This window comes from Halyomorpha halys, unplaced genomic scaffold (assembly GCF_000696795.3).
Source record: "Halyomorpha halys isolate HHAL.00 unplaced genomic scaffold, Hhal_1.1 Scaffold68.1, whole genome shotgun sequence".
In the NCBI taxonomy this organism is placed as follows: domain Eukaryota; kingdom Metazoa; phylum Arthropoda; class Insecta; order Hemiptera; family Pentatomidae; genus Halyomorpha; species Halyomorpha halys.
Genome location: NW_027116161.1, coordinates 486,588 through 499,741, shown reverse-complemented (window position 1 = coordinate 499,741; position 13,154 = coordinate 486,588). Strand labels below are relative to the sequence as shown.

The window sequence follows — 13,154 nt, the reverse complement described above, 5'->3', positions numbered from 1 at the left end:
ACTGGATGCGCAGATGGCAAGCAACTGATGTGTACCGAGTCTTCTAATGTGAAGCACTTTTGTAAACTTTGCCACATCTTACACACTTGGATATTTGATCAGAATAGGATTTCGTGTATGGTATGGAATGCACTGTAGTGCTGTCTAATTTTTGCGAGGTTCTTCTATCGGCAATGATTCTTTGTTTAATTATAACGCATTAATGGCGTTCACTATTTCATCGGTCTTAATTTTTACCTCATTTATAATAGTATAATAAACCATGGGGTTAACATTACGCCATTAAAATAAAATACCAACAAGCAATATAAGGTGTATATATTTTATAATACAGTACAATATACATTTTAATAATAATTTTTATGTGAAAATAAAGTTATTAATAAAGAAATAAGAACAATATAACATATATGTAAAAATTAAAAATAATTTTTTTCAAATAAATTACAGATGAGAAATTTAAATCACATGACATAATAGATTGGATAACAATATTTAAAAAAAAAAATCTTAAATAACAACAATTGGTAATCTGAAAAGAAAAAAACAAAACAAAAGCAAATGAAAATCCAGCTGTTTATTTCTTTAATTCCATATATTCAATTCGGTCCACAAATTTTGAGAGGTATTTTTCTATTAAATCCTTTGAAGGACAACATTGAAATTTTTTTCTTCTTGTTAATCCTCAAGTAATCGCCGTTCCTGGTTTAAGTGATAGTATACAGGTTACCAACTTTAATTATCAGAGTGGGAAGGTCAAATTTTTATTCGGTGGCATTCAAAAAATAAAAATCAATCCGTCCAGGACAGATTCTAACCTCTGCTCAGTGGTCACTTTTAATAATCTGAGCTAGCGAAACTACTATATAGTGGATAAAATAAACTTATTGAATTTCAAAGATACGTTATGATTAGTAAAGTTTTATCAAAAATCTTCGAGACTGCTTTCAGTAGATACAGGGGTATTCATGATCTTTAGTTTAACATGTTAAAGAGTGTTAAATGAAGAAATATTTCCTTATTTTACCATGTTAAAACGATATAACATATAGCATGGTTGAGAGCGTGTTACTAGGTCTGTTAAATAGAGAATGGCGCCATGCAACAGACATGCTGAGCTCAACATCGTCGTGTTAGGTTACTTGCTCGTAGTTTGTGTTTTGATTGTCTTAGTATTGTTTTGGACTTTTAACAACAATACAATCAGTAGCCAAATCATCACATTTCTACTTTTCACTTACTTTAGGCACGTTGTAATAATTTACTGTAATCAAAACTTAGAAGTAAACAATAACGAGAAGTTTGGAAATTTGGAAATCCGCTAGGAGTTTCCATGCATTTAACATTTAACATGGTAAAACATTTTACATTTAACACAATATAAACATAAAAAAATACTTAAACTAATAAAACCATTAGAATAGCTGTGTAAATTTACATTTAATATTTATAAAATTTTTATAACATTTAAATTTAATTTTTATAATAAGGAGTTATAATTTTGATAAATATTAGTCCTGTTTGGTTTTGATATTTAGTAAACTATACTGACTTTTTCTCATTTTAAGATCAGTTTACTGAACAAGTTTCCAAATAGATTTTTTTCCTAAAGTAATACAGAATAGGAAACTAACTTTTTTTATCTTTGAATCTCGTATTGATTAACTCACACACATTTTAGATTTACAGATTTTGGGATCATTTTAAATAAGTAAAAGTGATTTAAAAAAAAAATTCGACTTCGCTTACTTCGATAAAGTGACCACTGTGCAGCATCGCCGCAGACTTGAGATTGCTAATGTGACGCCTTAACACTCTCGGCTACCACAGTCTCAGGACAACGTTGAACAGGAATGTAAAGATAAATTAGAAACCTGTCCAATTTATAACAGGTAGATAAAGGATGCCCTAACTATGCATGGTAACGCTCCACTCTAACCTCTGCAATTTTCGAAATTTTTATTTGATGCTTGCTAGGATATAATAGTGGCAAGGTGTCAATAATTTGAGGTTATTTTTAATGATCTAACCTTATAATTTTTTTTTATATTTCTTTTACTTATTTTATTTTTATTTTTTTAATTTACTTTTATCTCTTTTTTTAATTTTTGGTATGAATGTATTCAATTTGAACTATTACTCATTGCCCTAGTTTGTGGCAGATTGTAATACTTACCAATAAATAAAGTAATAATTCGATTTCGAATTTCTTCAACAGAGCATCTTAATCGGAAATTTCCAATGTCATAAGATAACTCTTTTTTTTTTACGGATTCTGAAAGTTAATTAGACTTTAATTCGAATTCATATCAAATATATTTTCTTGAATTTTTTATATTCTTTGATGATTCGCGTGCAAATGATGCGGAAAATCAAACTAACCTAAAGGAAAAAATTCATAATTCAATTCAACGTAAAAACAGTACGGAAGGACGTAGTCGTCATAAGAAAACTTTTTGTCCCCTAAGCCTATCGAAGAAACTAAAATTATGATGATGGATTCTTACGGGGAATTGAACTCTGGAAGGATTTTGTTGCTTATGTCTTTATTTGGGAGTAGGGTCTTCATTAAAACGGATGCTCCTCAAAGCTACCTAAAATTTTTGTTATTGATCATTGTTAATATCAGCTGCTATCATAGCTTACTTGAGAATGATTGCCCAACTACGACTCTCCGGTAAATATGCAATTGTTTTAAGTTTCGGTCCACTCATATATGCTTTGGATCCACAGAAGCTTTATCCAGCTTATGATGGAACGGCACTGAAGGATTTTTTCCATTTTCTAACGAACTGCGTATCATGAGAACCGAATCCGATATATGCCGAAATTAAGCAATATTAACCAAAATCAGTTGTATGAATTTCTGTCTGTACCCTCACGATTGGATCTTACACTTAATTTTATATATGTAACACTAAACCTTTTACTTAAAGCTGGATATCTATCTTCACAATGGGATGTATAGTTTTTTTTTATATATTATTTAATATGAAGTGACGTTTTTATTTTATTGTTTTATTCTGGCGAATGTTGATAGCCCAGTTTGGGTAAATGGTTTGTTATTAGTTTATATAAATGATCTTTAACTCACAGTTTTTGTAAAATTACTACAATTGATTAGTTATTTTATGTATTTCACTATTTGTACGGGGGTTGCCCCATAAACAAATAATGAAATTATTATTACTATTGCACATCTTAAAATCTCATTTTCTCTCGGACATTATTCCGAATATTATGTGCATACTAACAACAAACAAAACCATTTGAGATGAGCGCTGGAAAAATATTAGATAATTAATAATACCCTTAAACGATAGATCACATTACTCTTAGGACCTAGCGATAATCAAATAAGTATTTCAAAAATTTTAAAGGCTGGAAGCGGGGGTGGATTGGATATGTAGGCTGAAGACATTCTGTACATGTTCCCGGTACATGTTCCCGGACATGCTGGTCGTATGTTGTTTTTTCTTTTTCCACCAAAAATACAAATTTTGTTGTCAATTATTACGAGTGTGAACAAACACTTTTTGCTGATTTTTCCCTCTCAAAAATTGAATTAGTTTGTAAGATAATCTTTAAAGTCTTTCTCAATTTTATATTATTTCATGAACTCATAACCATGTCAGCCTTTGCAACTCAAAAGTCTTATAAGAAAAGAAACGATAAAATTTAATAAAAATACTTAATATCTGATACTGATAATAATAAACTATTACTTATTATTATCAGCGATATTAAGTATTTCTATAAATTGTATTTAATAAAACGTGATAATTGCAAGGAAACCTTGGGAGACCCGAACTGCTTATAAGGAGATATGAAGTAACAACTACATGGTTCAAAGAGATATCTTTAAAAATATTTAAAGGTGTCAGTGCAATTAATAATTAAAACTTAAAAATTAATTAAACAAAAAGAATGATTATGGAAAAAAAATACAGGTGTTATCAGGATAATAGAATTAATTGTGCCATATTTCATCAAAATCTGACTAATTAATTAATTAGAATTAATTTTTTGTACGGTGATTTGTCATAGAATGACCCAATAATCATATTTTTATAATAGCATAGGATTTAAAAACAAAAATAAAGACACATCAGACGTATCGAATAAGTAAGTTCATAGAAAGGGTGTAGAAATCTTCATTGAAGGCCCACTGATTGTTTAGCAATACAGTATTATGTGAAATTATTGATTCATTAATATAATGAAACAAAAAATCTACGACACAATAATTAGGAAAACCTGAATAAAGATTATTTCTCAAAAGAGATCAGAGTAGCTTCTGTTTCTCGGGATCTTGAGCCCTGCGGTAGCTTTTTCCAGTTCATGTTGTGCTTTCTTCTTTATCTCTGTTATTGCATCTTCTGTTAAGACATAAAAATTAGTTAAAAACAAAACACAAATAATAAAAATTCAGCTCTAATTTTTATGACATTTATAATATGTATGCTAATATAATTCGTCAAGTGTCATTCTAGGTAACGTTCATAGTAGTGTTATAAAAGTTGTTGAAATTTGTTAAGTTATGTGTGTAAAGGTTTTGCTCATTAAAGCCTTATTTTTTCTGGTTTATAAACTCTTTAAATTTTTAATGCTGTGTCAAGATGGATAAGTATCCAAGAACTGAACGGTTCGGAACGAGATCCCATTGCAGATACAGCAGAAAACAATGGATGCATAGGAAATGCGTTTTCGACAACTTCCTAATGCACTTAACCGATTATATATAGTACAAGAGCCGGGAAGAAAAAAAGGCAGTTATCTCATCCCAATTTTTGATTACTTTAATGAAAACTATGCATAATTACTAGTCACAATAGATGAGTCTGCCAAGTGTAGGTAGGGGGAATAAAAAAATTGCGACTGTTCTATATCTTAAAAACTACCAACAACACCAGAAAATCTAAAAGAACGTTATTTAAAGAAGAGTAAATTTGCTGAAATATTAGCCATAATAGAACTATTTACGTCCAATAGTTCTCGAGTTATAGCCATTTAAAAAGCAACATTTTATAAAAATGTACTGAAATATCAGTAGTTAGTTTATTTATTTTGAGAAATCTATATCTCAGGTATAACCTATAAGTAGTTTATAACCTTTATCTTCGTAGGAATAGTAGTTTTCATGATATTTGATAAAATAAATTGATTTATAGTTGTTCGAACAATAAGTTTAATTTAAGAAAAGCTTTATTTCAGAAACCATAGTACGTACAGATGTCTGCTCAAATTAAAACTAGTTAAATTTACTATAAAATTGTTAATGATGTTTATCATTGTAGGAGTAGTAGTTTTTATTATATTTGACAAAATAAACTCACAAAATGTTAATTTCTAGTTGTTCGTATAAAATGTTGGATTTTTTAAAAAATATATCTCTAGATCCACAAGACGCACATATGTCTGCCAACACTCAAAATAAAGAAACTTTAACTTTAGTTGTCCGAACAACTATTAATAAATTTATTTTAGCAAATTTAATGAAAACTACTGCTCCTACGAAAATAAACGTCATCAATTACTTTATAGCTCATAAACTAGATTTAATTTGAGTGTTAATAGATATCTGTACGTCACATAGTTCCAGAGATATAGATTTCTCAAAATAAATTAACTATATTTCAGTACGTTCCATACAACATTTTTATGAATTTTTAAAAAGCTATATCTCGAGAACTATTGAACGTAAATAACTCTATTAGGGCTCAATGTTCTTTTAGATTTTCTATTGTTGTTGGTAGTTTTTAAGATATAGAGCTCCGAATGAAAAAATAATTATTTTTAACGTTTTGAAACAGCCACCATTTTTTATCCCCCCTACCTATATTTGGCAGACTCATCTATTGTGACTAGTAATTATGTATAGTTTTCATTAAAGTAATCAAAAATTGGGGTGAAATAACTGCCTTTTTTCACCTCTTGGGCTCTTGTGCTAATAGCTCTTAATACACGAGTGTAGTTCAACGTTTAATACTGCTATAGCCACACTTGAAGCACTATAAGTTAAACCTAAGAATGAAATACACACGAGGAATCGCTTAGCAACCAGATCCCAACAATACGAAGAGTATATAGATATACGCGAACTTTAAAGCAATTAAGCAAAAATTGTAACATTCAAGTAGTTTCTGCCGAATAACATAAACTATTGTACAAAAGAGATACTTTTATCACATGTTTAATGAATATTCGCATTAGACGGAGGTTATTAGAAAATACAACACTAAAATTAGACAAGGCTTATGACTAAGCTAGATCCACAGAATTGACTGAATAGCATTCTGCGTCTATTCACTCCCTTGTCCTCTAAGTGCTGCTATGTTAACCAGGTTATGTTATTACTATGGAACTGACTGGTATCCCAGATCTTCGTGACTAGTCAAGAATCCTGTTTCTAAACAATGTGGTATTATCGGAAATTGAAAACGTTCCTTTCGCTTGCGGTCCAAACCAAATAAATCCAGACCTAATGCGAACCTAACCCCTCAGCTGCTTCTAACTTGCTCGCTGATACAACAGCGTTCCTAAACAGCCTCAATCTAACCTTGAACGGAACTAAGGCTAACAGCCCTTATTGGTACTGAAAGTTCCCTCAGTATCATAAACTCTGCTCGTGTAGAAAAATGTAACTTTACGATTTAGCCTCATAAAGGGCGTATCCATGACTAATGCATCTCTGCATTCTGAAATAACAAGTCAATGTAAAGCTAATATCAAATTTAGCGAGAATTTTTACAAAGATGTACCACCAATGATCCTGAAAAATCTCTGCTAATACAATAATTGGACACGATATACTTTAAAGCTACTCCGTCACAGATATTGATCTTTACGGTTCTTGACCCGCTTTAAACGTTTATAGTGTTAACCTAGCGCGTGTAGAACCAATATTTGGAAACTTATTGGGGAATGGCAGGCCAATTGCGACCAAATGAGGACACTATGTTCTGGACATCACCGACTTCTGGAAGAAGGGGTAATTGAGCCCAGTCTCTCACCCTGGAGAGTACAAGCGTTTGTAATGAGAGGTATAAAAGTGAAAACCTCGCATGGTCGTGGGCTATTTAAGGACTATAAATAGGTTTACACACCTGGATGATGTAACCCGGGGGGGGGGGGGGTTCGCGTGATGTGAGTAACGACCACAATGTAGCCAAGCCCCTTTGCAAATAGGCTCAACAGGCACTTTGCCACAGCCATGATTTCACTAGACTGTAAACAGGCATTGGACTCTGTATCCCACTCCACGCTCATTCAACAACTTAGCCTTCACCCATTCACAAACCAACTGGGCCCTGTTTCATAATAAAGTACAAACTAATACTATTAGTCTTGTAGATTTATCTTAATTCAATTACTCAGACTTGTACAATACTAAGTTGTACTTTAGGAATTTTAAATTTTTGTCATCCCTATCATGAAAAAAATAAGTTTTAGTATTATTCCCACACTAGTTTCTACACTTGTACTATTAGCTTTCATTATGAAACAGGGCCCTGGTCGACATCATTTCATCTTATATCGGCGACCGGATCTTCTCAGTCCGGGTAGTACACAACTATTAGTAATTGTTTTTATTTGTTCTCCTTGCTCAAACATTACGCGGAGGCCCTCAGCCAAGTATTTCATTACATACCTTCAAGTACCAATGGTAGAAATTTTCTTATCGATTTATGTCACACATACGTAATGCAATTTACTAATTCATATTTTATTTTCTGTTTTAGAGGAATCGGGAAAAAAACACACCTCGACGCGTGTCCGCTTTCGAAAATTGAGGAAATAAACAGAAAAGTAGCAAAAAGTAAAGTATTCAGCGTTACACTATATAAAAAAAGAAGACTTATCGTCATTCCTTATTTGCTTCTCAGAGAAAAGGGGACATAAGAAAATGTGTTAATTTGTTTGTGTGTACATAATTATTTTAACTGTTCATGGTTTACGAAGTACAGTCAGTGAAAAAGGGGTTCACATTCACTTTCCTTTCAACAATTGAAATAAAGCGGGAAGCAGAAGAAAGTGTCGTATGAAATTAATCTGCTAAAACGGGTCACCAACCAACTTAGACATGATTTGTCGGCCAGTCGTACGCAACAAAACGCTTGATAAGGATAGATTACTCATCTATTGATCATTCTCTTTCTGACGAGGAGTTTGACTTCCTTATAGAAGAATACTCTTCAAATAACTAACAGGTTAATGAAAAGGAAACCTTCCTATAACAGCTACATTGACTCCGGGGAAAACTATCTAGGAAATTTTCTCCAAAAACTATATACACTTATCTTTTTGTACAAAAACAATTATCTTACAATATAATCACATACTACAGATTACGAAAACGGTGTTTTTCATTTTACAGACTCTTCTTTTAAACTTTGGTAGATTTATGCTTCGCCAACTTTGAATAGCACTATTTCGAATGTGTTTTTTTTTTTTAAATTATTTGTTAACTCTTCTTTGATAGAATTATGCCTCGTCAACTTTAAACAGCTTTATTTCGAACATTATTGGGGTGTTCTTGGATAGAGAAGAATTTGATCTTGCTTTGTAGTGGGGTCTACTTTTAAATCTTACACCATTAGTTTACGTTTCCAGATAGTTCCTCCGTTCTCTAAATAAAAATAAAAAAAATCTGAAGTTTGGCCATTCTGAAAAGTTGTAAAAATTCTGAATAGCTATATCCCGGAATATAATGGAAAAAATTGGTTTCATTCTGCTGAAAATTCATCCCGATTTAAACGTAGTCGAAAATCGATTTGAAGGTGTTTCGAAATAGAATTACATTATTACATTCAGTATATCCATAAACCTAAACTACCTTATTCGATGCAAGGTAACCCCGTTTTAGTGTACTAAATAAAATAGCAAAAATACCTGCTTTTTTACGAATCTGGGTTATCCTCTCTTCTGTGACCCTCACAGTGTGAGCTAGTCTTTCATCTTCGCGAGCGACCATGGGACCATGTTGCAAGAGAGCCAAGGCCTGCTTCGTCTTCTCTACCATAGATAGAATGCAATTGAGCATCTGAAACAAGAACAGAAACCTCTTTTGACTAATTTCCTCCTGTGTTCACTACAACATATCTAGGAAAGGACAGCAGATAACATTCCAACGGGATAATTAAGGCTTCTCACGAACTACTTTTAGAGTAACTTAAATTCTTCTACCTAGAAAATTAAAAATTAGTAGAATATTGGATAAATCATTTTATTTATTGATAGATATTACAATCTGCCACACCGTTGTGAGCAATAGATAATAGTGATGAATGATCACATTCATACTAAAATAAAATAAAATAAGAATGAAAAATAAATATATAAATGAAAGAAAAAAATAGTACATAAAAATAAATAAAATCTGTCTTAATATATATACAAACAGGAGGATAAAGAAAATGAACATAATCAAACTATGTGCATGAAAAAATAAAATAATCTCTAGTCACATTTACACTCTTATAAACAATATTTACACAATCGACCTGAGGATCCCTGAGCCCACTCTATCCCCCACGTGTGAGGGGTAGAACAGATCTCAAAAGATCCCAGCGCATCCCTCTCGCCGCATCACTGGTAGTGAACCAGAGGAGGCTGAGCAAGTGCGCTAAAGCCGCAAACACTCAACTTGAGTGGAGAATCTGACCTTGCCAGAACTCCAATTGTCCATTTTTATTTTACAATAAGCCTCTTGGCCACTGCAGTTTCAACCTTCGAGGTGGATTGTAGGGATGGTTGGAACTAGATAAGGATTGAAGCAAAGGATTAGGATGGTTAGAAAGGTTTATATGGAATTTTGAGGATTTGGTTGGTATGAGGTCAAGGAAAAAAGGATATGAAGGTCGTGGTGTAGTGATCTGCTGGAAACGTAATAGGGTGCATTAACTATGGTTCTAAGGAATTTAGATTGAAAGTATTAGATACGTTTGATATTCAACGGTTTAGGTGTTCCACAAAGTTCATGTCCGTAGGTCCAGACAGGTCTGATTATTGTCTTATAAATTAGTAGTTTGTTTTCTAATGAGAGATGAGAGGTCCGGCTGAGCAGTCGGTATAGTTGGCTGAATCGTCTGTTGAGTTCTTGTCTTTTAAGTCTAGTATGTTGGTTCCAGGCGAGTCTTTTGTCTAAGATAAATTCAAGATATCGCACTGTGTCGGATCTGGGTAGAGGAATATTATTAAGAGTAACAGGTGGACAGAACCTGCGGCGGAGGGTGAATTTCAATTGCGTTGACTCTTATACGCAATTGGTTGCACCATTGCTCCATCCGGGTGAAGTGTGATTGGAGATTGGATGAGGCTGTTACCGAATCGGGATGGAGGATAGGATAGCTGTACCATCGGCAAATCTCCAATCTAATGAATTTCTTTTAACGCTAAGTTGATTCAAGTAATTACTGTGAGATCTACGATAGACAAAATACTCATGAGAACAGAACTCTAACGGTCAGGTTAGTCAATTGTCAATTATGACCCAATACACAAGCTATCAACTTCTCCCATACATCAATTATCATATTTATTTTATAACGTACATTATACACATAAATTTTGTTAAGTAATTTATATAGTGTATCTCGGTAATCCGAATTAATTGTAGCAAGGGAGGGGGGTTCGGATTACTGAAAATATGGATTAAAAAAAGTATTAAGAAGAATGGAGTAAAATAATTCAACAATACCAATATACATAGCTATGTTTATTTTTACATATTTTGGGGGAAATTTACGGTTTGAAGCTTTAAAAAATAAATCTTTTTTAAAGAAGTCGGTTTTTTTTTCGTCAAGTGCTATGAGACATATATCATCGCTGATTCACTAGCCGTGTTTTGGTGGCTACACTTTCGTTTTCTTTTACACCCTTAGTTTGTTTTGTTTTTTTTAATTGCAAAATTTTAATTATTGATAAATATTATAATCTGTCATTGCTAGGTAATAGTGATAACTGATCACATTCATGCTAAAAAAAAAAAATAATAATAAAAAAAAATAAATAAAAAATAACATAAAATAAAATAAGAATCAAATAAATAAGCGAATGAAAAAAATTACATAAAAATAGATAAAATCTCTCTCTAAATAAACAGAAGATAAAAATAAAACAATGTATATAGAAAGTAAAAGAATAATAATATTTGTAATAATAATAACAATTAAATAAAAATAATCACTAAATAATAAAATAATTACTAAATACATCCCTAGTAATGCTAAGAGATAATTTAATATTTTAAAATTATAATATTGTCCATTTAAAATTGAAAAAATAAATATATGGATTTATTTAAAACGTGATAAAAAATAAATATAAAAATTATTTCGCCAAAAATATTTGTATTATACATATTTCTACTGTTAATTAAATTATTTTTACAGAATCAAATGATTTATACAATAGATGTGGTCTATTTATAATTCCAGCAAAATACATTATGAACACTTTTATAGGAATAAGATTACACGAGATCGAAACTGTTGAAAGAATTCCCACTTTCGAATTTCATGGTAATTTACTTGTAAATAGATCGGGAAGTTAAAAATGTCTTTTACATATTTGCACTTTTATTTGAAAACAAAAATTTTATTGGCTGCTGAGTTTTCTCAAAAATAGTTTGTTTTTTTTTAACCCCAGCTTGGATTACTGGTGTGTTCCCAGTACCGAAGTTCAAATTACGGTGATTACACTGTTATTCTTTATTCTCTTCAGTTGCAATGTATGTTCATTCCAAATATGTATTTATTTCTGATTTATATAAAGTTAGTGATATTGTGATTAGACAGAATAATCTCTTCAGTATCGATCTCAGAGAGGCATCAAGTTTTTCTTCGTTTAAATGACATTATGTTCATATCATAATTTTAATTTTAATTATTTTCTCTTAGGTCATAAAATAAAATCGCCGATAGGACAGAATTAGAATATAGTAGGAAATTTTGGTTTTGGAGGTGTGTATTGAGTATTCTATACGGAAATCTATCCATCCTTCTTTGCTCACAACAAAAGATATGTTACGGTAAAAATTATACACTATATGATCAATCAATACCTCAGTGAGCCCAGCATAAATAAACTTTTTTTAAAATTTATTTAATCTGATTTACAACTGTACAAATAATAAATACAATAAGTAAATGTTTCATTTACTCTTGAAAATCTCGGAAGGAACCACCCATTGGTGGTACTTCAAGCATTAATTTAAATTAGATGGTCCCGTGGCCATCTTTCTTTCAGACGCCTCGGAGGATTATCAGGGATTGTTAAAGATCAGAGATTAAGAATTAATGGGTTAGGATGAATAAGGAGTTTGGAATGAAAAGACGCATACCTGTTTTGGGCCAAATCTCCAACGAATGGGATGTTAAAGTCTTTGTGGATGAGTTTATTTGTAACGTAATAAGGACCATCAAGGATTTTACGTATGATTTTGGATTGTAAGAAATGGATGCGGGAGGAATTCGATGGTTTGGTAGAGCCCCAGAGCTCAATTCCATATGTCCAAATTGGTCTTATTATCGTAGTGTATAATAATGTTGTGTAGTGAATGGGAAGTTTAGAGCGTTTGTCAAGTAGGTGTTGTAGCAATCGAAATCTAAGAGCAGTTTCTTGTCGTTTCAGTATTATATGCGGATTCCAAGCAAGTCTCTTGTCAAGATGGAGTCCTAAGTATCGAATCTGTTCAACAGGCGTTAGTGGAGTATTTAGAAAGGATACTATAAGACAGGAGGGTGTAGGTTTACGACTGAGAGTAAACTTAAATTTCGAAAATCAAAATTTAACTCTACCCAATGAGAACACGGAATATTTCGATAAATTTCTACAGATAGCGCAAAAATATTTTAAGATGGGATAAGCCTTCTGAACGGTTTTTGGACTGGTTCACAATGTAACTGCAATGACAAAAAAAAAATATTTACCTCTAATTATTTTTAAATACAAATTTTCATCAATTTATTTCAACACAAAACAACATAACAATGATGTAATTATGTTTACTTGATGTATAGTACGCCATGTAATACCAGCTGTATTTTAAAAAATTTTATTAAATTAAATAAAATAATAGTTACTTATTATTTTATTACATTTTATATCTCTTATTTTTATTAATATTTTAATGTTCCAATGTTTCGGCCAAC

General features: G+C 31.6%; 1 protein-coding gene across 1 annotated transcript in view; it reads right to left on the bottom strand.

Annotated features, from left to right (window-relative positions):
• Positions 1-1,504: 1,504 nt before the first annotated feature.
• The window catches only part of nvy (CBFA2/RUNX1 partner transcriptional co-repressor nervy), a 46,887-nt gene continuing 35,237 nt past the window's right edge, over positions 1,505-13,154 (bottom strand). The window contains exons 7-8 of the mRNA XM_014438802.2: positions 8,893-9,043; positions 1,505-4,379 (exon numbers count right to left, since the gene is read on the bottom strand). Of these exons, the coding sequence (XP_014294288.1) occupies positions 4,276-4,379; positions 8,893-9,043 (255 nt within the window). The 3' untranslated portion in view covers positions 1,505-4,275. The remainder of the gene's footprint in view (positions 4,380-8,892; positions 9,044-13,154) is intronic.